The following is a 24,323-nucleotide window of genomic DNA, read 5'->3' as shown; positions in this document are numbered from 1 at the left end:
GGCAAAAAACGCCTTACTATACATGGTCGTTTTTTTCGGCTAAAAACGCCTTACTATACATGGTCGTTTTTTTTGGCAAAAAACGCCCTACTATACATGGTCATTTTTTTCGGCTAAAAACGCCTTACTATACATGGTCATTTTTTTCGGCTAAAAACGCCTTTCTATACATGGTCATTTTATTTCAGCTAAAAACACCTTATTTTTTATCTTTTTTAAAGATAATGATTATTGTTTTGGAGGAAACATTTTATATTTTGATTAGATTTTTTAAAGGCATTTAAAAAATGTTTTTTTAAAAAAAAGACATATTTCTCAGAAAAAAAATTATTAACGAAAAATAATGTGGGAACTCATTTTTGTTTTACACGAAAGCCTTATTTTTTATCTTTTTTAAAGATAATGATTATTGTTTTGGAGGAAACATTTTATATTTTGATTAGATTTTTTAAAGGCATTTAAAAAATGTTTTTTTAAAAAAAAGACATATTTCTCAGAAAAAAAATTATTAACGAAAAATAATGTGGGAACTCATTTTTGTTTTACACGAAAGTCAAATAAGTTGTTTTATTGATTTGCTGTTTACCGCCGTGACTGAATCACGATAAAAAGAAAAACAACTTTTTGTCTCCTTGTTGGAAAAAAAAAGACATGTTAACCTGAAAGCCACCTGTTTTGTTGCCTGTGAGGAATGAGAGGCTTTGTCATTTGCATTTAGAGTGTTTTTTGTGGGGGGGGGGATTGTGTGTGTGTGTGTGTGCGCACGCACGCGTGTGAGGGGAAACACACCATTAGCGAGTTGTAAATAATGAAGAATATGTTTATTGTTATGATAAGCTTCTTATTTACACCGTTAAATCCTTATTTCTGCAGAAAAATCACAGTACAAAACAAAGACTGCAACTCAATCCTAGAAACATAGCCCACAAAAGTTTACACACAATTTTCAAAGCTAACAACATTTGGCCTTCAAAAGAAAATTGCTGTTAAAGTTGTTCACGGGATTGCCTCGCTGTCGAGTGTTCGAATCTCTGCTCAGGCCCTCCTCTATGAAGTCTATTTCGGAGAAAATACAGCATAAATTAGCGATGAAACGGTTGTTGAAGTTCGTTGTTTCACGTTCAGGATTTGAACTGACAGCTCGGGTGAAATCACCGTGGATGAGCAACAAACATTCTCGTTTAAGCGTCGTCGTCGCTTTGGATGATGTGGAAGAGTGTGACGTTGAAGAGCACCTGGTGTCCGTTGTTCCAGCCGTAGAGCGCTCGCTCACGTGCGTTGTAGTCCAGCATGGACATGTGGAAGTACTGGTTGTGGAAGGGGATGTCGATGTACTCGTAGGTGGACGTCCGGGTCGAGTAAGTGTAGTACACTTTGGCGCCGGTCAGGTGCGAGTTGGTGACGTAGAGCGTCCCGCAGATCATGAAGGCCTCGCCGGCGTTGCGTTTGGAGTACTCTGTGTTCCAGGTGGCGAGCGGCCGTAAAGTGTCGGGGTCCAGGCGGCTCAGGACCACGTTGCCGGCGTTGCGGTTGGTGGCGTAGACGGCCCACAGGCCCAGCTCGTCGGCCATCAGGTCGATGTCGGAGAAGCCGCCCCAAGTGTACGGGTAGACGTTGTGGAAGCCGGCCGAGTCCAGCGCCCGCTGGGTCAGCACGCGGCCCGTCTCCAGGCTGTAGCGCACGATGATGTTGCTCTGCATCTTGTTGTAGTACAGCGAAGCGTTGTACACCACGTGGTTGGTGCCCGCCCACTTGAAGGGCAAGCTGTATGTCCGAGACTCCACGCCCGACACGAAGTCCGCCATGGATTGGTACTCCTTGACGATCTTGTTATTGGTGTAGCCGTCCATGTACCAAACCTGCCGAGAAAGTCCAGCAACACGAAACACGTAAGCCGTCCATTTTTCTGAGGAAAAAAAAATCACTTATGTTTTTGAGAAGAAAATTTTTAAAAAGTATTGTATTGTTGAGGATTTTTTTTTTTTAAATAAACTTTTCCATTACTAGGAAAAAACGTTTTCTATTGAATATTTTTCTAAAATAAATTCCTTGTCCATTTTTTTTTTTGGGGTGGGGGGGGGATAAATCATACTTTTAAGATTAAAACATAAACATTTGTAATTGTAATTGTAAAAATTGTATTTTTAAGAATGGTTGTATAAACAGTGAGGCTTCATACCCTGGGGGTAGTATTTTCTGAGAAAAAAAAAGTCATTTATTTTTTGTGGGAAAAATATATTGTGTCATTTCTGAGAAAAAAACATTATTTATTTTTTGGGGGAGGGAATCTATTGTGTATTTTTTTGAGGGAAAATTACATTTCATGATTTTCTCTGAAAATAACTATGATCAGCCACAAATTCATGCCAATGCAATATTTTTTTTTGTTTGTTTGTTTTCCTGAGAGGAGGACAGTGAATGCATCACAGATATACTTTGCGGCTATCACCGAAACCTGCAGTAGCCAACGCACAAAAGTCAGACATTCTGCGAAGACAGTGAATGTCTCGCAAGTGCTGTGTTGCTGTAGCTTTCCATTCCCGAAACTTGCAAGAGGAACTCATGCCAAAACAATGAAGTTTCTCGGGGACACTGAACGCCTCACAGATGACTCACTTTGATGTTTTCAGGAGAAGCTTGCGGGTCTGTCATCCATGCGCCGAATCTGGTCCCGGAGGTCTTCACCGTGAGCGGGCCGCTGATCTTCAACAGCTTGCCGCATGCTGCAGACAGACGCGCACACACATGCACACGCACACACACATGCACACACACACACACACACACACACACATACACATACACCCCATAGAAAAAATATCACATACGGTACTCCCAGGTTGATGGATGGATGGATGGATGGATGGAAGCATTGACTGACTAAGTTTGCTCATGCAGCTTCTCAGGCGGTTTTCCAAGCTCAGGACTTTCTGATTGAGCTCGTCATAGTCAAATGTCCCCATTTGTTCCTGCACGGCCAGCAAGACGGACGACAGGTTCCTGATCTCTTCCTTGAACTGGGAGATGATCCTGGCGTCCGTCTTGTACTGCTCCAACACGGGGATTAGCGGCTGTAGCGAGTCCATCTTCTCTTTCAGTTCCTGAGAACATGTCAGCAATACGCCGGGGATGTACTAGCTTTCGAGACGGGAAGGCGAGACGGACCGGAGAGCACCTGGAAGTTTTTGCTGGCCAGCGTCCTCCTGTCCGAGTCCATTTGTCTGAATTTGGAGCGCAGACCTTTAATGAGGCTCTCCATCCTCACGATGTACTGGAAGTCCCTCTGAGTACGCAGGTTGAGAACCTCCATGGACTGCGACATGTTCTGGACCTGCTCGGGAACAACGTTGACTCTTAAGGATTACCGTTATTCCGAAAATTTTAATTTCTACCATCAATTAGACCACGACATTCAACAATCTCCTGTGAACAAACGGCTGAATGAATTCTCTTTATTGATTCATTGAAAGCATGTAATGTATCATTTTTAATAGTTTTTGCACACATGAAATTACGGGCTCAAACGTCACCCTCCTTGACCAGAATCTATGAAAACAACCCATTTGTGTTCAGTCAATGTCTCCTCACACCGACATAAAACAAAAACGTGTTTTGGCCAGCACAGAGAATGACTCAGCAGGAGCATGAGTGTGTGTCTGTGCGTGTGTGTCCACATGCCTTCTCCAGGAGTTGTCGCAGCTGGCGTCCTTTGGCATCCCGGGAGCACAGACTCTGCCCGGGTGCCACCACCGTGCACACGCAGCGGCCGTCGGCGTCCTGGGCAGAGCCGAACACTTGCCAGCCCTCCCGCGGCCCCACCGTGGTCTGCTTGGACACGCACACACACATACAAAGTCACATTTCAGGTCAATACTGTTTGACGGGCATTCGCGCGGGCTCAGTTAAAGGTTTTGAGACATCTCCACATTCAATACTGTAGCACAAAGCATCTCTAAAGTCTTGGCATCTAATATCCAAATATATGATGTTGCATGATGTTCTAGTGTATGACTGTTGTTTTATCTTATAATGTTGAAACTACTGTATGTCTTTGCTGTCTTGTACAGCTCACTCTTGGAAGAGATTTTTGACCTCAATTAGGTTTTTTTTAATGGACGAAATAGAGGAAGAATCATACATGAAAGAATACAACGTGTTAAATGAAATGTATTCTGTTGTATAACTCAATTGAAAGGAAACAATAATATCGATTTTATTCAGAAAAACAACATAAATTATTACATTAAATTACGTTTAAAAATACGTCGTTATCTCAATGTATTTTACTGGGTAAATTTAGCAAGGCAATTAGAAATTATTATTAGTAGTAATATTTTCATATATATCAGGTCATAAACGATTTAGTAATATTAATTGATTATATCAAAAGAAATACAATGCCAACTAAATGTAATCAAAAAACAGCAGAAGATGAGTACATTTAAATGCTATTAAACTACATGTCTACTCTTACTACCAAGTCAAATGTACTTCAAAATGACATCTAATCCCTTTAAAATCCCAATCCCAATGTAGCCTACACGGAAAGCAACAGTCGTCGAGAACAGACGATACAGACGACAACCAGAGTACGACAACTCATGTTGAGTGGCATCGAATCGCGTTTCGTTGTTTGGAGGCGTCAATCAACTCACCACAGACGGCCAGAAGCCAAACAGCAGCGGCACGACGACGACGGCCACCAACGGCGACTGCGTCCGCATCTCGGGGCGAGATACAACCGCGACAACTTCAAACAAGCAACAACAATAACGGAAACGAGCAGAGTTTACACGTGCCAGTCCAATCGTCCAGCCTGGTGGGGGGGGGGGGGGCGTGTCAGTCCAACAACACCCTAACACACACAAACACACACTCACACTAATTGAAAAACACGACGAATAATGTGTGTGAGAAAAAAAAAAACAGTCGCCGTCATCAAAAGGTGCCCACTCGTGACATGGTTCTGTTCACTTCGCTGGGTCCGTGTCAAGAGAGGCAGCTGCTCGTATTGACGCCGCCACGCGCGTGCGCAGCCCGGATCCCCGCCGCCGGCGGCGAGGAGACGGTCGGTAAGAAAAACAGGAGTCCTCGATTTACGACATTTTTTTTTCGATTTACGACATTTATTGTTGGTTACGCAGGTTCTGTTCGCGTCATCTCGTGTTTTTCATGAATTGTTTTGGATTTGATCTGATAAAATTGTCATTTAAAAAAAATGTTTTGTAATAAACGAAAATTTCCTTCTGTATTTACACGGATGACTGAAAGTACACACACGCACACACAAAGAAAAATGCTAAAATCACCTGGCCACAATATTAGGAACACCTGCAATGCCTTCGTACGAATGTGATTTATTATTAATAGTGTTACTAAACTTTTTACATTCGGTCTCGTCAACATGAAGCATGATGGGAATTTTTGGGGCATAATGTATGTCTAAATTCTAAGGAATCATTGAAAAACTGTTGGTTCGGTGCTGGGTGAATAAAAAATGGTAAGGGTGGGAACAGTTTTGTGGGAAATGGAACATTTGGCAGGGTGTGATGAATATTTGAGCAAAAAAACAATGTTGGAAAATGGAGAAATTGGTGGTAACTGGATTGCAGCATGATGCACAAGCTGTTTAATTCTTTGCTTTCTATTTAATTATTTCTTTTTGTTCATATAATTTACAATATCCCTGAGCAGTAATTTTCATTGTTAGAAAACAACTTTTTTTTAAAAACCAAACTTGGAAATCTTATTGAAAATCACCCTGGACATGTTAACGATTAGCAGGGATAGTCTTATCATGGATATTTGAACACAAACAGTGGCGCAACAACCCACGTGTAGACAGACAATCTCAAAAACACTCCCTGTGAAAAACTGACTAATATTGACACATCCAGTTTCAGAATCCAGTTTTAATATTTTTTTAAAGGCACACAATAAGTCAACAAGGCTGTTTGGTGGTAAATTAACACGAAAGAAAATTTGTTCTTGGGGGGGAAAACCCCCCAACTTCATGTATTCTAGAACAGACAAATATGGCCCACATTTAGGCTATGGATAAGGACAAGACTTTTGGACAATATTTATATTACTATTTATTATGGCTCGACTTTGCTCTAAGTCATGAAAAAAATACTAAAATGTCTTTAGAGTTGCACTTTTTGCTTGTTGTCATAATAGGCAATTTTATTTACAAATATTTTGATACTTACAAATTTCGTCAAATGTGCTTTATGTCCTGGTTGTACAGTTTCTTAACATTGAACAAAACAATTTACGGGCTGGGACACATGCAAAGTCTCTTAAGGATGTTGGATTCAGAAAGGCACAATATTGTACAAAATAATAATAATTATTATAATAATTACAGTTTCATCAAAAAGCAATTTGTGTAGCACCTTGAGTGTTTTGCGACAACGCACGTCTGTGGTCGAGCGCGTCCGCCTGCCACGCCATCAAAAGTCCTTTTTCCTTTTTTTCTTTTTTTTTTTCCCCCTCTTCCCGCTCCTGACTCGCATCTCAGTCACATGGTTGCGACCCCACAGGGTGGGGGGAGGGACGTGACCACAGTCCCCACTATCTTTCATCTTCTTTGCTTTGCGCCCGCCGACCCTGTCCATCGGTTGGGGGGAGGGAGGGCAGGGGGCGTGGTTGGAGGGCAGGGGGCATAAGGTGGGAGGCGGGGGTCAGGAGAGGGGTTTCTCAGAGGGGGGGGGGCGGGGGCGAGATTTGGGGTGTCTAGCCAAGGAAGCAGACGGAGCCGACTTCGAAGCCGAACCTCTGGTTGGAGTCGCCGAAGTCGTTGAGCATGACGTCCAGGATGGGCAGCTGGTCGATGCGAGGGGTGTTGATCTCCAAAACTGTCTTGGAGTAGCCCTGCTTGGACTGCACGCAGAGAAAAAGAGGATTAGGGTTTTAAGTTAACGTTTTGAAAATTACAGTTTCAAGCCAGAGTTAGGGTTACAAAAAGGATTTTTTGTGTTTCCATTCTGGGTTAGGGTTTCAAATTCAGATTTGAACTCAGGGTTAGGGTTTTAAGTTAACATTTCAAATAAGGGGTTAGGGTTTTATCTCTGGGTTTGGGTTCCAAATGATTATTTTAAACCAGGGTTTCAGCATTTAGGCTTGAAATCAGGGTTCAGTTTTCAAGGGTTACAGTTTCAAATGAGACTTTCTAGGACTTCGGGTTTCAAGCCTTGTTTGAGGTTACCAAGTATGGTTTCAAATTTGGGTTCAGGGTTAAACAAGCGTTTGCATTTGAAATGGGGGTTTGAAAATTGGTCTGTATAAAGGCGAGAGTATTCGGAGACTTACAGCGCAGCCGTCGACGAGCGGTTTGATAAAGGCACTGTTGTCGTACGACATCTCCTCGTCGTTGGAGCCCAGGAAGCGCAGAGCCTTGTCGTAGCTGTCGGCCTTGGCGTCGTACCACGCCGCCGACTGGTGGCACACGTAGGAAAAGTTCTGGCGCGCCGATGAGCTCAGCAGCTTCAGGAAGGTCATCTGCACGGCGTTGATGCTGTTCTCGGCCACGTCCACGTAGTTCAGCTATACGCCGCCGAGGGAGGGCAAGTCAACGCCGTACAACTCTCACATGCAGTCTGCTGCCATTTCTTATGAGAATCCATCGACATGCCACCGGTTTTACTTACGATTTTTCCACGTTTGAATTCACTGAACCAGGAACCGGGCGTCTCCTTGGGCCAGTTGGATATTCTGACCTGCAGAGGGGAAGAAGACTTCAGCGTCTTCGCACGGCGTCACGTTGCGTTCCGCCACGCCGTGTGGTGCAACACTCACCCCCGAGGACTTCTTGTCGGGATTGATACACGTCTCGCCGCCCGCCGTGAAGTTACAGAACACTTTGATGGCGTCTCCTACGCAGCCCTGGTTGGGATCGATCCAGTATTCACCTGACGGGGGGGCGGGAGCGCAACCGGGAGATATCAGGGCTGTGTTCAGAACCATTCATTCATTCATTTATTACTGCCCAATTCTAGATAGGGACTTTGATGTAGGAACTAGTTACTGCGAGTTAGGGAGCTTCACGTAGTTCTTTGCCACCATCTGGTGGTATCTTCGTGCCAAGGGAACTATGGTGAAGTGAATTTAGTAGCTGCATATCGGGCTTTACTGCATTCTTATGAGATTTTGGTGCCAAGGAACTATGTTGAGGTGAGTTGAGTAGCTTCATGTATTTCTTTGTAGCTGTTTTATTTGGAAAAATGACCAGATTAGGCCATGAAGTCTTCAAAACTCCTCCGGTACATCGAGACTAAGCACGCCTGATTGAAAGATGATCTTTCTGAGTTTTTTGAAAGAAAAAAAAAACAGGAGCAGTAAGGACAGAAGCTATTGCTGAGGGCCACCACATCAACAAACGCAAGTGCCCTGAGATTGGGAGTGAAACACACCAAGTAACAAGTCACAGCCCAACTGTTCATTGTGCTAATGCCAATCTAATGGCTGCCTCTAAGCCCTTCCTACCATCTGGGAAGTCGGGCTGGCTGAGGCGCAGGTCATTGCAGGTGCGGGCGGGATTGTCAGCGGTGCCCAGAGGGAACTTCATACGCTCGATGTCTTGCTTGAGGTTGTTGAGGGAGCCAAACACGTCCTCCATGGCCAGCCCATCGATGCTGTAGTCGTCGTCCGCCTCGTCCGCCTGTTCCTCGGCGTGACGCTTGTTCTTCCTCGACACACGCTGGATTGGCAGTGACTGGATGATGTCACCGGCCGGGCCCTACGCAGCGCAAGAGAATAGTTCAACCAAACTGGAACAAAGAAGGATTATTTGGGTGAAAACTGATCAAATGCTTGCATGCTAATGCTTGGCTTGGAAGCCGCAATGAGTGAAGATGAAGACTGCTTTGTTAGCTTGTTGCGCTAGCTGGTTAGTGTCATTGTATTTTTGATGCACTAAAATGGGACAAACTTACAGGGGGGCCAGGTGGTCCCATCAGTCCGGGGTCTCCTTTCTGACCTGCTGCACCCTGAAGGCAAAAAACAAAAACAGCAACACGGACACATTAAAAAGAATCTATTAACAGGAATGACGGCTGACTGATGACTGATTTTTAAAAAACAGAACTTACAAGTGATCCCTTGGAGCCTTTTTGCCCATGAGCGCCCTGGTTAAAAAAAAAAAAATTGAAATAGAGATGAGTCAACCCAAAGATGGAAATTGGGAGAAAAAAAGAGCAAAAAGTGCAACTTACAGGAATACCAGGAGGACCAGGAGGACCAAGAGGTCCGTGAGGACCCATAATACCCTAACGGGAGATAAAACCACACATTAGAATGTGATGAAGACATTTTATGGGAAAAAAGCCAATCTAAAATGAACTCACAGATTCACCCTTGCCACCAGCGGGACCCTGCAGTCCGGGCAGACCTCTGTCTCCCTTCTCTCCGGAGTCTCCAGGGGGTCCGATGAGACCGATGAGACCGGGGTGACCCTGTCCGTGAAGGAATCAGCACAAATTTACTGAATAAAACTAAACGATTCATGACAATACGTGAGTTGTAAGCAGAAAAATAAATGCTAACAATCTGCGTGAACCCATAATGATAATGTTTCTCACTGGACAAATGCCATGATTTTTTAACAAGTAACTAGTTACTGTACTGGAATACATTTTAAAAGTAACACTTCCAACCCTGATGAGAACTGATCTAATGCTAACATGCTAATAGTTGGTAAATTAACATGTAGAACAATTGACAATCCAAGTCGAGAAAGCGGAAAGGCCGACCAATCAAGAATTGACATCACGCCTTGCTGTCATTTATTATTTCTAATGGGATTAGTGCTAATTAGCATCAAAATTTTACCTTCTCTCCCTTATATCCAGAGTCGCCTTTCATACCAGGAAGTCCAGGTGGTCCCTGTGAACAGTCAGGATGGCGAATGTAAGTGACATTGGAAAAGCCCTTCATCGAGCCATTAAAAAAAACCAAAAAAACCTTACAAGAGGTCCAGGAGGTCCGTCTTTTCCAGAGGCACCAGGAAGTCCTTGCTCACCCTGAGCAAAAAAGCATATAGAATAGCTAGTATAGTATAGTATAGTATAGTATAGTATAGTATAGTATAGTATAGTATATGTAGAGAATATATGGAATAGTATCTGAAGCATGTGCGCTAGCACATGCTTCAGATACTGAAAACATGAATAGTTTAATCTTCATCTTGACCCGTCTTTCATAATCAAAATTTAAGACTCACGACAGGGCCGGGGATTCCTCGAAGACCCTCAGCACCAGGCTTTCCAGTAGGTCCTTGGGCTCCCACAGGACCGGTCTTTCCGGGAGGTCCTTCAGCTCCGGCTTCGCCCTGAGGGGAAAAACAGGTTGTTAAGGCTGTAAAAGACGTTTATTTGTATTCAACACCTGCCAAAGAATATTGCACCTGAGCCGTAAGAACGGATCAAATGCTAACATGCTATTATTTTGCTCGACTTAAATCCACGCTTTTACCTTGGATCCCTTCTCGCCTTGTCGTCCTTCCTGTCCCGCTGGTCCAATGGGTCCCTTCAGGGGGACAAACGCACACAATTATTGATGGCGCTATCATTTAATTCAATGGCCACTCGTGCTAGCGCTGACCTTGAGACAGATTTTCCATTCTGTTGGAAACGCGTTAAAAGCTAAAAGCTGTCCAAACAGCCTCAGGTCACCAGCACACTAGCGCTGTCATGTGCTGTGATAAGTGCGGGTGTGTACCCACGCACGCATGTTTGCTAATGATAATTCACAATACAATACTTTATTTCATCTGTATTGTATGCTACCATTATTTTTAAAATGGTGTATTTTATAGATTTTAATTATATGATAAAGAATCTTTAGTAAATACATAATTATTAAAAAAACGTCTACACACCCGTTTGCCAGGAGGTCCTGGTACTCCGGACTCACCAGAAGGACCTGGGGGACCCTAAATAGAGTAGGAAAAAGGGAAAACTTGTACCATATTTGGATTCAATACTTCCTGGTCACAATTTATCTTCAGATTTGTAAAACCGTACCGGTTGACCAGCCTCTCCATCGTCTCCCTTGTCACCCGCTAGACCATCAAGTCCCTAAATGAGAGATTTTCCAAACATTGAAATCAATGCAAATTTGTTGCCACGCAAAATTGGTGCCGCGGAATGATGGGCCGAGACGATGTTAATGTAAACACCGCCAGAGAGAATACTAGGGATTAATTCCTGTAGAAATGATTAATTATACTTACAGCAGCACCAGGCTCACCAGGAGGACCGGGGTCTCCTGGGAAGCCAACAGGGCCCTGCAGAGACAGTGAAAAAAAAAAAAACGACTCAGTGTTTTAACTTACAAAAAATAATATATATATCATTATTATTATTTTTTTAATATGGCGTCGAGCATGATTGCACATACAGAGTTACCCTTGGGGCCGTCATCTCCAGGGGGTCCGCGGGCCCCGGCGGGTCCAGCGGCTCCGGGCGGACCAGATTCTCCCTTCTCGCCAGTCTCTCCTCGCAAGCCCTGAACACGAAAAAAACCACACCACGGGGTCATTCTGTCACTTTAACAGCATTCACAATATCATAATTAGCATTCAAATTTGCTTACAGCTGAACCTGGCTCTCCAGGTGCTCCTGGGTTGCCGGCTTCACCAGTTTCTCCCTGTTGAGTGCAAAGCAAGAATTTGGTTAAATATGTCAAAATTCAGATACAAGTAGTGTAAATCTTCACATAGAATAGCCTCTACCAAACTTTATAACCCTCTAATGCATCCTGATAGAAATGGCACATAACATCAAACCTGTGCATACTACCCTACCCCCCAAAAAATAAAAATTACTTCTAAACAGGACAAAATAATTTTACACTGAGGAGTTGCCATTCCCAAACATTTTAGGCCATGCGCCCTCTTCATTTTCCTGATCTACTATAGATGGCACACCCCTTCCTCCTTGTGCACATCCCCAAAGTGAGAAAAAAAAAGCTACTAGGAGCTAACGGTGCAGAGTTACACCCTTGATCCTGCATCTTTTTAAGACATGTGCAAATTGAACAGCATCCCAACCGAGATTGCGCACCCCCTCGCCCAATACATACCACCAAGAAAAAAGTGAAATTAGCGACAAGAGGTGGGACTTGCTTCGAGCTCGACTGTTTATTTGATGCCTTTTGAGATGATCCACTCCCATTCCCCTGTGTGCCTTTTGAAGCCACGCTAAAAAAAGGGGCGCACCCCCGCTCCCTGTGCGCACCCTCAAAAATTGACAGGTACCGGTATCAAAAACAAAAATTGCTACTACAGGTTAGACATGCATAGTTATAATGTTGATTTTACATGGTAGAAGCGCCTTTGCCAGACTTCAAGCCATCCTCCGCAGTGCACAACTCCAAAAAAATCTCTGCTTGACCTTCTGTCTTGCATACATAGCACAACACAAAAAAACTAATGGGGGAAAAAAAAATGACCACAAGCTGGGAGCACATAGCTAGATGGAACGCAACCCCTTCAACATTCTAGAACAGAGATGGCGCAAAGCCTCGCAATGCAAAACAAAACGTCAAAAATCTCCTCACCTTCTCACCGACAGCTCCTGGACCTCCAATACCACCGGGGGGGCCTTGAGCTCCCTGTGGATTCAGCATACTTGACAGTGAAGGCCGCCATACCAATAGAAGGATTGAATTTCATGAGAGAGAGAACACAGACTTACGCTGGCTCCACCTGGTCCCTGGGGGCCACGGGGGCCTGGTGGTCCAGGAGGACCCTGTTAAAAGACATGCATAGAAAATGATGTCTTAAAAGATTCACATTTTGATTCACAAAAAAAAAATGTACATTCGATTCTTAAACACTCACCATGGCTCCGACGTCTCCGTTCTCTCCCTTTTCACCCGGAGGGCCGGGCAAACCCTGGAAGAGGTGCGAGTCATTTGTTAGAGAAGGGTCGGGGTGCACAATTATTTTCATCAATATTGTGAGCACAATTATAAATCACAATTATTGATCATGTATGGGAAAAAGATATTGATTTTTATTGCACTACTTTGCAACTCACAACAAATGAATATTTTCTGTAAAAAATGAAAAGAAATGGATTAGCATTTTAGAAAAAAATGATCAATCGTAACTACCAAAAAAAAAAAAAAAGCCAATAATTGAAGCGCATCCCACAGCATGCTGGCCGATAAATAACAGCAGTGTTTGTGAAATAGATGCACTAATGGATTCGAAAGATGCACTCTTTGGCACACACAGCAAATCGATATGCATTTACTAATGCTCTTTGATACGTCCACCCTCCTCACATCCGGTACCAAATATTCATGAGGAAAAAAAAACCCCATAAAATCTATTTATTCATAGCCCACAGTGAAAAAATCATTAGCGCTGCGCTCTGAGTGGACATCTACTGAAGGGCATTCTTAATTAAAAGAGGGGAGATCAGAGGAGTGCAGGAGGCCCAATTAAAAGTCCATTATGCTGAATGATGACGATATTAGGCCCCACTGGCCGGCTGGCCGGTGGGGGCACGCACAGTATCGAGAAAATTAACTTTGAGATGGTGGAATTAGTTTCTTTTTACAGAAATGTACTTTGGATTAAAAGTCGGTTTGATAGAGGTGAGGCTGCCTCAGCTTCGCCTCAGTTTTTTTTTCCTGTAAACCAATGATGATGATGATGATGATGATGATACTTCTACTACTACTAATAATAATTATTCATTTTTTTAATCATAATATTTTTGTGAAAATAACCTTTCCTTGCTAAAGTTATGACTGTTGGTAAAATGACACTCATAACATGTTTTTCCTCTCAAAATTGTTGTTTTTACTTTTGGTAAACATCTATGTTCAAAATATCAACACTATTTGGTTCTAAAATTGTATTTCTTTATTCCTTTTACCCCTTAAAATAATTGTTTTTTTTTTCCCCCTGTAAGATGATATATTGTAAAATGATCAATTTTACAAATTTCTTTCCAATTGTTTTAAATATCCTTGAGTTCTACCTTTTTGGAGTCAAAAATTCCACTTTTATCCTTGTAAAATGACAACTTTTAGATCTTTTTTTTGTACGATTGTAAAATTGCAACTTAGTTTTCTCCCTAAATTCAACCTTTTTTATTATTTATTTTTTTTTCATGTAAAATGAAGTACAGTATTCCAAAGTGTGACACTGCTCCCGCTCGTTTTTGTTCCCACTCCAGTTAGCTTGATCTTGATTACTATTGAGGAACTTTCTGTAAAAATCGTATCCGCCTAATCATATTCAAAGTTGGAGACGATGATGCTTGATCAGCCTCGCAGACGGTTTTGAGCAGCTTTTTGTGATAAAAGGACTTTGGTTTGGAAAATCTTCTGTCGCTCGACTGCTTGTGTTAGCATCTCGAGCTAGCAACGAGCTCAGTACTCAGTTATCAGGTATCCATGTGCCGTTATTGTGCAAGAGGAGTGTTTCCCGTGTGTAAAATGAGCTTCGGCATCAACAGCAGGTCGGCAATACGCCAAGAGCTACGTTAGCGCTGAATGATTTGTAGCTATGTCTATTCTACGCAGGAGAAGACAGGAGGGGAAACAAAACATGATTTAACCAGGAGCGAGGCCTTCATGAATAAATGATGCGGTGTTTATTCTTTCAAAGTCATGTAAATGAGATGAAATGCCATTAGCAGGAAGTCATTTGGGCTCAGGAAACAAATGACGGGAGGTACATTTCAACAAGGTTAACAGAAAAAGCAAGACGGGAGAAAGGACAAACCTGTAGTCCAATGGGTCCCGGAAGACCGGGGAAGCCTCTGGATCCTTCGTCTCCTTTCTGGCCAAACATTCCCTGTTGTCCGCGGGGACCGGCTTCGCCATCGCTGCCCTTCAGGAGGCCCAAGAGAGAGACATCGTCAAGGTTACACAGTCGAAAGGAGGGTCAATAAGCACTTAACAACACAGATACGTTGAATGGGGCGGATGGTTCCCTTAATGAGAATCCTGAAGGTCGTTTTATGACGATTTGTGCAGCCTTTTATTTTCCTCGTCAGTCAAGATGTGCTCAGAGTCACAAGGTGATCGGCGTTGTATAAAATTTGTCTTCATAAAAGAAGACTTTTTGAGAGGAAAATCGCACCTTTAACAATTTTTTGCCCCCCCAAACAAAATAATTTTAAACACTTTTTTAACCTCCTAAATTCATGTACATTTTCTCAATTGAAAGATTAGTTCTCGAAAAATGACTGAAATAATTATTCTTTATGGGAAATATTTGACCTTTTTTCAACTACCAACAAAAAAAAAACAAAAACAAAAACATCCTTCAACAAATCAGATTCAGGAAACTTTATTTATTCTTAATGTACAATTAAAGGGAAAAAAAGTTAAAGCCTAAAATGATGAAAGTTTTTTTTTTTTTTTTGATTCTGAGATTTTGTTTCTTTTTATTTTAAATGCACAAACAAAGGAAAAAAAAGACAAAAGTCATTCACCGTATATAGTATGAATCCAGACGAAGATTTCTATAAATCTGCTTGGCGTGATCGCAGCAAGAACCTTGTTAAACCTTCCAAAGAATAATCAACAGTGTTCTTGCAGCACTAAGGCAAATGGAGCGCAGACAATGTTGATTCGAACTGACATACGAATGTTCACTAATTGCCTTTTCAACTCGCGCTACCTGCTCTCGGCCAATCTGTCTTCATCTTTATTTTTATCATTCTCGCCCCTCCAGATGTGACTTTTTCCTACTAAAGCTTGAACATTTACAACAACAAGCCGCTCGTTATGCTCCCTCCTCCCGTCGGGTTATGCCCTACTGAAAAAAAAGTCTTCACGTTGCGCTAATGAGGCAGACGTTCGGGCGAGCGTGTTTGGCGGCTCGTCGACATCGGACGTGCTGAGGCGGTTTTTGTCCCCGCCAGCTGCTGATTGGCAGCGTTGACACGCTGATACGCTGCTGTGTTATTTTTATGATAACAATGTCAGCGAGGCTCGTTAAAAAGTTACCCAGCAGGAAGACAAAACTCTGAAATCAATTGATGCAATTCAATGGGGACTTATTATGTCAACATGACTTTTTGATTGCTTGTGTACCAAACGGTTGGGTCATCAAAAGGAGGAATTACACAACCAACCAAATCGTTTGTTTGCTGCCTTTTTCTCAAAATGAGCGCGTACGGATGACATGATTCGACTAATTTACATAATACCACCACCAAATTTCTCCATTGCATGTCTTGGCCACTCGTCTGGGCTGATATTGTCTTTTTTTCTGCTTTTCAAGCCACAACCAGACTAGAGTGAACACCTGCGTATTTGCAGTTCGGCATTTGCATTTTGCGTATTTGCAGATTTTTTTGGGTGCCATCTTGTGGCCAAGGAACTATGTTGAAGCGTGGGGAGGAGCTTCATTTGGTCGGCCATCACCTAGCCTAAAAGCAAAAAGTGCTTATCGCCATCTTGTGGGCTTTTTAGAGTGGGTGACCAAACCATACTTCTACTCAACAATCGGGCCATTCGCCTTGTGGCAACATCAAAACAATCGTTAACAAGAGGATGTAAAATTATTGATGTGGATCCCAGTGTTCTCCTTTCTAACTATTGTTGTATTGGTCACTCATTGAGATGGTCGAAAAGAATGGGAAGTGGTACTCACAGCTGGACCGGGAGCTCCGATCACACCCTGAAGACCACTGGGGCCTGGTGGACCCTGAAGGAAGAGCGATTGCAGTGTTGATGACAATGACACATTCTCATTTTGGACACTTTATATGGCAGTCGGAGACTTACAAGTTCGCCCTTGTCTCCTTTGCCTCCCTTCTGTCCAGGTCCACCAACCTCTCCCTGTGTAACGATACAAAAGCAGCACAGCTCACTTCCCTGAATCTATCCTCCTTTAATTGTCCTTTTCAAAGTCACCTCGACCGTGATTGGCCAGGTAAAGATTTCTCTGGAGATTGTAATTTCATTGGCCTCCACAACAACCTTGAAGTGAGTTTTTGCACTTAATTGATTGTCTGCAGCGTACGTGACTGGAACTACTTTACGCCCACCTTGTCACCATCCTCTCCAGGTGGGCCCTGAGGTCCAGCTGAACCGGGAAGTCCGACAGGACCTTGAATGCCATCGCGGCCAGCGGGGCCCATGGGACCTTTCTCTCCCTAAAGGAAACATGAACGACAGATGACAAATGGAAAGTATAAACCTTGCGAGAATTACCGTTGGAGGGGAAAAGCTACTTACAGGAGCTCCCTTTTCGCCAGCCGGTCCTGGTGGTCCCTGGGGTCCATTGCGTCCAGTCAGGCCGATGGGACCTCCGGGGCCAGCCGCGCCTCTCTCACCTGGGGAACCCTGTAACAGTGAACACATCAGTCAGAACTAGAGCGATTCCAGGATGGAGTCCTTTGATAAGGAAATGTATCTTATTCAAGTGGAGAATAAGTGCAGTGAGAAAACGAGGGATCAAGCCAAGGTACCCAGAGGAAAAAAAAAAGAAACACAAGCACAGGGAGAACATGCAAACTCTACAGGTATGTTTGCTGGGATTCGAACCTGGATCACCTAAATATGAGGCAGATGTGCTAAAAAACAAATGGCTCTGAAACTCAGGCCATTTGATGGGAATTTAAAACGCAGCATGGATGTGTCTCACTGTTGGAATATGTAATAGAATCGTAAAGCCAAAGCTGTCAGATTTGGTCAAAATGATGGCATACCACAGGCTAAACTGGCTGTGAAAATATAAAGCTTGAATGATTGATGTTGTAATCACACATGCTGACGTTCCCACAGCAGCAGGAAGTCAATGTCTCGCGTTTGACATTCCCAAAATATTCCCGCCAATTTGAGCTAAGTGCCTCATCGCGCTCATTCACAGATGATCTTTTCATTTCGGCAAGTCGGCAATCATGTGATGGGTTGACGCTGGAGAGCTGCTTTAGTGGTATAATTGTCGGAAGGCCGTGTTTAATGGTCCGACAAAATGACATGCGTTTCAAAGTCGGCTGTCAGTCAGCTTTATCCCCATTCAGCTGTCGCAAATGCTTTTAAAGCACCGCACTTATTTTTGGAGTACTTGTCCATAAGTGATCCCGTTCGCTCCTCCAATTGGAGCGTGTACGACGAATACCGGGGGAGGTTGTCCTTTTAGTGCGACAACTATGTGAGCCCATGCTTTGCATTGTAGTTAATTTGGAATGAGAATAAACAAGACACACCAAATCGTGTACATTTAAGTATTTACGATACAAATAGTGTTACTTACGATGGGGCCTGGGGGACCCTGGGGCCCCTCTCCTCCCTTTAAGCCAGCTGGACCCTGAGAACACACAGAGAGGAGATGTTGGCATCAAAAAAAGAAGAAAAAAAAGACTGAAGAATCCATGACAAAAAAGATGCAAGAAGTCAGACATTTTGGTTTGAAACAGGCATTTAGGTTCATTTGGCCATTTTCAGATGTCCCTAAAAAAATCATTCTGGAGATTTTGTCTACTACTTTGGGTGATGCTAAGTTGTGAAATTCAAAGATGTAGGTGAGGCCCCATGAGAACATAGACTATTTAATACAGACTATAAAAAGCCTAAAAATATAAAACCCTGAAAATTTAAAGAGACAGCAAGTCTGCTGCTTTGGTTTGAAGTGGCAAATTTTCAGTTACGTTTGGGGAAAAATTTACATTTGGTAGCCTAAATTCAGACCCTGAAGCCAGATTCGGTGTAAACGATTTTGCTTTCGTCATTGCGCGTTGGCAGAGCGTGGCGGCGAAATTTAACGACTCATTACAAAACCCTTAAGAACTCGACTTAATGTACTTTGTATTGGGTAAAGGAATAAGGACATTAAAGTCTATTTCGGGGATGGCTGTGATGTATTTTGCTTCTTGGCTCCACGTGCAAGTGCTGTGTATTCCTGTGCTGAGTCACCACTGCATACGGGGAAAAGGCTGCTTCCCAGATGCAATAAAGGGATTTCATTATCGTAACTCATTCGTGGGCCTCTGACAGCACCAGCGGGGATGGAGGATGCCGAGCGAGCAGAAGATTCCACACACACACACACACACACAACACAAAAAATGATTGCCTGGCTCTCCTCTTGATTCTGAAACTATATACTGTATCTGTATGTGTGATCATAATACTTTGGTTACCTTATTTAACTCCACTAGAGGCACATCGTTCTCTAACTACAACCATAATAATAGACATATCGTGAAGACGAACCAATTTTTTTTTCCTCTTGTATGGTGATTAAGAATGTTATAAGAAACAAGTGATGTACTCCTTCAACATTTGCCATTAAAGAGTGTTTTGCTATTTTCAAATTTTGCATATATTGTACGACTGCTAAAAAAAGGAAATGAAGTCTGTGTTTTTTTTGTCAGTGAATGTTGCTTACCATGGCGCCTGGAAGACCTCTCGCTCCCTGGAAGCCCCGCAGACCTGCAGGACCTGGCTTACCGCCGGGCCCCTGAGGACCAGGATCTCCCTGCAGAGAGACAGACAATCTATTGAGTGACAGCCAGGTGAACACATGCGACACTTGGATGCAATGGTTTTAGATTACCAGCACGTTATAAAAATGCTCTTCAGCTTGAAATACACAGCAACATATGAATAATAATTGCAAATTGGGGATTTAAACTGTGTATTTTTTAATAAGGTGTTTGACTTCAAACAATAATTGTAAAGATGATGGTTGTATATCTCTAGCAAATTGAACCTGCAGTACATTCATTCATTCAACAGTGCCAAAAATGTCCGGGGGGAAAAATATGAATGGCATAAAATGTCTGTAGATCTCTTAAAGTTTCATTGTGACAATCCACATAAAATACTTTTCGTGATAACAAGAGTGCTCGTTTACCTTTCCGCCCTCCTTTCCAGCAGCACCTGGCAAACCTTGCTCTCCAGGTGGGCCTGGGGAACCAGGGTGTCCTCGTTCTCCACTTGGTCCAGTCTCTCCGGTTGGACCCTGACAGCAAACAGCAAAGTTTCTCAATTATTATCAGTATACTTTTTTTTTTTTTTTTTTTTAACCTTTCCTTCTACTTTTTCCTAATGGAATGCATCTGCTACTTGTGCATTTCTTAACGTAAGCGCCGCACAACAAGAACCTACTTGAGGTCCAACCACGCCTCCAGGTCCTGGTGGTCCGGTCTTTCCTTGGAAGCCCTGAAAGGAAAAGTATCAGCTCAATTTTATCCAAAGTCATCAGGGTAGATTGTGAGCTTCGCTGGTTAACTCGGCCTCATGCAAAGAGCAGACAAGATACGTGTTACACAAACTAATCAACCGTCCGCGCAACTTTAACAGTCTGCATTTATCTGGATTGATTTTATTTTGCTTGTTTGAGAGGCAACAACGATGAAAAACTCCCGACTTCAAAACAATCATGCTAGATTGTTATCTTAGCTGGCTAACTAGATAGAAGATTGTGATGGACCAGTCAGCATTTCCAGGGATGTAGTTTAGCCAAAGGTGGATTGGGAGTTCAAGGGGGATTAAGATTAACACTAACCGTCTCTCCTCTCTGTCCTGGGTGACCTGGCAGCCCGTCTTTTCCTGGGGGGCCCTACAAGTAGGGTGCAGGACCAAATAGAGATCATCATTAAAAAAAAAATGTATATATTAATACGAACATTGTGATGGCAATTACTTACATTGGGTCCCTTTGGTCCGGGGAAGCCGACAGGTCCTTGTGGTCCTTGAGGACCCTTTAATGAGAAGAAGTGGTCGGTAAATTGAAATACAGTTTCATGATGTTTTTTTTTTTTTAATCCGTCCATCCAATTTCGATATAATAATCTATATACTGACATGTAAAAACTAACACAAGTTAAAAAAAGAAAGTATTTGGAAAAAATAGATGTTGATTTCAGTGGATTCTTTGATGGGGATAGGGATTAGGCCCGTCCGTCCATGTAAAAAAAGAGGATAGGGTCGCTAAAAAAATTTGCACATAGGTGAATCTGTGAATGCCGAAATGCTAATATGCAGGGATCTAACGTACAGTGTATTGGATCGCAGAATCAAAGCCACCCTTATCAATACAGTATATTTGTCACTTTCAGTAGTGAGGCAATCGAAGAAGAATTTCCCGCAGGCGTACTTTGTGGACAAACATATGAAGACAAAAAATAATAATAATAAAAAAAGTGAAACACGAACCCTCTCTCCGGGTGGTCCTGAAGGTCCATCATTGCCGGAGGTGCCCTGAGGGAGGACAAAAAGATAACACCCAATTTCAGCTTTCGCAGTTCAAGGTCACATTCAGACCTCACGTAATTCATACATGAATTGGCTTATCACCTTTGCTCCTGGTTTTCCTGTAGGCCCTCTGGCACCACGCCCACCACGTGGACCCTACACACACACACACACACACACACACATTTTGCTGTCATCGAAGGAACTAAATATTGTCCTGAAAATACGTAGGCAATGAATGCACCGTGTCCCCCAATCAATTTGATCTCACCCCCTCCAAAATCAAAACACCACTGTCATTGTTGTTTGAAGCAACATAAATCATTCATGATTCAGATGCATGAAATTGCCTACCGTCGGGCCGCGTTGGCCTCGAGGTCCGGATTTGCCAGCAACTCCCTGACAGAAACAACAAACAACACCAAAACAAGCTTCAAATTAGGGGCAAGTGCAAATAAAATTTAATGACTTTGCACAAGAGAATATGAGCATCTTGAGACAAACAAAGGGTCAAGGTGTTTGATATGAATATCACATATCCCACTGGCAATTTGTGGGGAACAAAGCTAAATTAAAGTGGGAAAAAAACATTGTTAAAAATAAATAATTGCAAAATACAATTCAAATGTGAAATAAAGTGGTTGACATAGAATCTATGTCATCAATGATTATTTTCAACATTGGAAGGGCTGTTAGCTGGGCTTTCCTTGAATATAAAACAAAACTGACCCTTGCGCCTTTCTCGCCATTGGATCCGGCGAAACCGGGGAAGCCATTGGAGCCCTGCGAGAAAAACACAAAGAGCAAATTGGAAAGCAGCACAGGTAAAATAAAAAAAATAAATAAAGTAACAATTAAAAAAAAAACAAATACAGGGTTACATTTAAATCAAAATTAGCATGTTTTACAAATAATTGCAACATTTAAAAACACAATAAATTAAGGAATACAAGAAGTAAAAATAAAAATACAGTACACATATGAAAATTAAGACTAGATGCAAAATTAATTAATTAAAAAAACTGACTAAGGAGTAAATGTAGCCGGTTTTCCATTCTAACAAATACCTAAAAAAAACATACAGTAATTAAAAATGTAAAAAAAAAACTTGCTCATTGGAGTGCAAGAAAAATTCTCTCACAATTGGTGAAAAACTAACTGAATGAACTATATGTCTGTCAAAACTTAATTTCCAGCCAGTCAGGTTTACATTATGAAATTATGAAGTGCATGTCAGTTAAGTGGATTTTCCACATACTTTGGAACCTTGTCTTCCAGGGTATCCGGGCAAACCGGGCACTCCAAGCTTTCCCTAAACAACAGAGGAAAACACAAATCTTTAAAACAAAGTCATCTTCAATTTGGACTTCAGTCTTGGCATCTGATCGGTTGCTTTACCTTCTCTCCAGCTGGACCGATGGGACCGGAATCTCCGTTGGGTCCCGATGTGCCCTTGGGGCCCTCGGGTCCGTCTTCTCCGCGGGGTCCTGTTACACCCCCCTCACCCTGGATGTCCCCCCAAACAAACACTTCTTAATGTTTGCTTTAAATTTTAGTTTTGAGACGTCCTGCTGAAAACATTTGGAAAAAAAAAATTACCTTGTCGCCCTTGAGCCCCATATCGCCTTTGAAGCCAGGGAACCCATCTTCTCCCTATATGGAATTAAATGCATGAATATGTTGATGATACTCTATAGTTTGTAAAACAGCACATTGCAGGAACACAAGAAGAATGTATGTTTGCCGACAGTGCTCCCCAGTGGCAATTTGGATTAAAGCAGATAAACCACGTTAGAGTTCACATCTGCGTTACTCTATTGCCATCTGGTGTTATGAAAGAAAAGTGCAGCATCATGGTTCTGAAACTAATGGGAATACAGTACTGTATACTGTACTAGAGTAAGCAGGAATTGTCACTTTCAGTAAAGAAAAGGTGAAACGTTGTGGGGGAAAAATACATATAATATGAATTCAAAATCTAATAAGTCAATGGTGATGCTTAAAATGAACGATGGGGTTCTGAAACTAATGGGAATACAGTACTGTATACTAGAGTGAGCGGGAATTGTCACTTTCAGGAAAGAAAAGGTAAAACGTTGTGGGGAAAAATACATATAATATGAATTCAAAATCTATTAAGTCAATGGTGATGCTTAAAATGAACAATGAAATGAAGCAATATCAGAAAAAATATGAATAAAATACAGGAAAATATTCAAAATAGTTTCTACTACAGCAATAAAATCCCGCCAAAATTTAAGCAATAATAAATATCATCCCCCAAAATATCATACAAATAATAAATTTAAAAAAATCTACATTTCTGATATTCAAAATATTCTGTTTGGCAGTTTGCAAAAAACAAACACATTTCCAGTTGCGATTGTTCATGGTACAATGTATTATTATTAAAATTAGTCATAATTTAATAGAATCAAAATATTCATGTAAGAGCATATAGTTTGCAAAAATACTGCAGCACCAAAAAAAAGTACATGAGGAGAATGTAATACTTTAGATTTTTTAAAAATATTAATTTTGGTTCATTTCAACATTGCAGTTTGTAAAATAATTGGCCATTCCATCAATTTCCAGTCATTTCCAATGCAATGTCATGAAAAATCTCCAACTGCATGGAAGGTTTCCAGAAACTTGCCCGATATGTAATTTAAAAAAAACAAACATTTTCACAATGAACTGTAAAGTTGAGGTATTTCTTGGCAAAGCAGTACTGTATGTAACCGCACAGTAAATCTTGGTGCTTGCATTGGAAAGTCTCAAACGACACAAGGTGGCCAAATCCATTCAAACAATCGAATCCCCAAACTTTTCTTTGTTCAAATGTGTGGTTGGGGCCTTCCAAAAAAGTGCTTCCCATTCCTCGTGATTCGTGGTTGTCTACACAATCAATCTTTGCCAATATCAGAACTGCTTTTTTTGGAAGACATAAAATGTATGTTTACCTTTTCTCCTTTGCCACCTTTCAGGCCTCGGATTCCCTCTGCTCCCTGGATAAAACCGCAAATCAAGTTAGATCTTAACTTAGGGGATATTTGTCAGTTTTGTCCAAAGTGTGATGAGCGCTCACCTTAACGCCACGAGGTCCGGGGTAGCCGATGGATCCCATTGGTCCGGGGAAACCC

At 42.2% G+C, this 24,323-nt stretch overlaps 2 protein-coding genes across 5 annotated transcripts; both read right to left on the bottom strand.

Moving 5' to 3' along the window:
- Positions 1–802: 802 nt before the first annotated feature.
- LOC109507427 (noelin-3-like) lies at positions 803–5,025 on the bottom strand. Of its 4 annotated transcripts, XM_019856850.1 has the most exons (7): positions 4,800–5,024; positions 4,656–4,724; positions 3,679–3,828; positions 3,176–3,331; positions 2,882–3,101; positions 2,617–2,723; positions 803–1,859 (listed from the first exon to the last, which is right to left on the bottom strand). In XM_019856850.1, exons 2-7 carry the CDS (start codon positions 4,722–4,724, stop codon positions 1,182–1,184), a joined length of 1,380 nt encoding a protein of 459 aa, XP_019712409.1. In that variant the 5' UTR covers positions 4,800–5,024; the 3' UTR covers positions 803–1,181. The 4 variants fall into 4 exon arrangements, with proteins under 4 accessions (XP_019712409.1, XP_019712411.1, XP_019712408.1 ...); XM_019856852.1 differs by having other exon boundaries at positions 2,882–3,086; positions 4,656–5,025; XM_019856849.1 differs by having other exon boundaries at positions 4,656–5,024.
- An 867-nt stretch (positions 5,026–5,892) lies between these two features.
- Positions 5,893–24,323, bottom strand: LOC109507426 (collagen alpha-1(XI) chain-like). Its single transcript, XM_019856847.1, has 41 exons — positions 24,269–24,323; positions 24,144–24,188; positions 22,780–22,833; positions 22,579–22,686; positions 22,439–22,492; positions 21,910–21,963; positions 21,535–21,579; positions 21,283–21,336; positions 21,142–21,186; positions 20,634–20,687; positions 20,492–20,545; positions 20,092–20,145; positions 19,838–19,945; positions 19,370–19,459; positions 18,236–18,289; positions 17,215–17,322; positions 17,025–17,132; positions 16,762–16,815; positions 16,628–16,681; positions 14,747–14,854; positions 12,845–12,898; positions 12,699–12,752; positions 12,562–12,615; positions 11,596–11,649; positions 11,401–11,508; positions 11,234–11,287; positions 11,025–11,078; positions 10,880–10,933; positions 10,474–10,527; positions 10,223–10,330; positions 9,969–10,022; positions 9,832–9,885; positions 9,348–9,455; positions 9,216–9,269; positions 9,093–9,128; positions 8,937–8,990; positions 8,488–8,740; positions 7,801–7,913; positions 7,653–7,721; positions 7,315–7,548; positions 5,893–6,885 (listed from the first exon to the last, which is right to left on the bottom strand). The coding sequence occupies exons 1-41, from the start codon at positions 24,305–24,307 to the stop codon at positions 6,739–6,741; spliced, it is 3,168 nt and encodes a 1,055-aa protein (XP_019712406.1). The 5' UTR covers positions 24,308–24,323; the 3' UTR covers positions 5,893–6,738.

The sequence above is a fragment of the Hippocampus comes genome, unplaced genomic scaffold (assembly GCF_001891065.2).
Source record: "Hippocampus comes isolate QL1 unplaced genomic scaffold, H_comes_QL1_v1.1 scaffold105, whole genome shotgun sequence".
NCBI classification, from domain to species: Eukaryota; Metazoa; Chordata; class Actinopteri; order Syngnathiformes; family Syngnathidae; genus Hippocampus; species Hippocampus comes.
The sequence above is the reverse complement of the archived record's forward strand: the minus strand, read 5'-3'. Positions and strand labels throughout refer to the sequence as shown.

What these genes read in the sequence shown, in the direction of transcription:
- LOC109507426 (XM_019856847.1), bottom strand. Translation starts at nt 24,307, where the DNA reads ATGGGATCCATCGGCTACCCCGGACCTCGTGGCGTTAAG. An exon ending in CAGGACCTCCTGGCAAACGG is followed by an intron (nt 10,528 to 10,879) that starts GTGTGTAGACGT and finishes GTCCCCCTGAAG; the next exon opens with GGACCCATTGGACCAGCGGG. An exon ending in AAGGCGAGAAGGGATCCAAG is followed by an intron (nt 10,331 to 10,473) that starts GTAAAAGCGTGG and finishes TTTTCCCCTCAG; the next exon opens with GGCGAAGCCGGAGCTGAAGG.
- LOC109507427 (XM_019856849.1), bottom strand. Translation starts at nt 4,724, where the DNA reads ATGCGGACGCAGTCGCCGTTGGTGGCCGTCGTCGTCGTGCCGCTGCTG. An exon ending in AAGCTGCATGAGCAAACTTA is followed by an intron (nt 2,724 to 2,881) that starts GTCAGTCAATGC and finishes GTCTGTCTGCAG; the next exon opens with CATGCGGCAAGCTGTTGAAG. An exon ending in CTTCTCCTGAAAACATCAAA is followed by an intron (nt 1,860 to 2,616) that starts GTGAGTCATCTG and finishes CTTTCTCGGCAG; the next exon opens with GTTTGGTACATGGACGGCTA.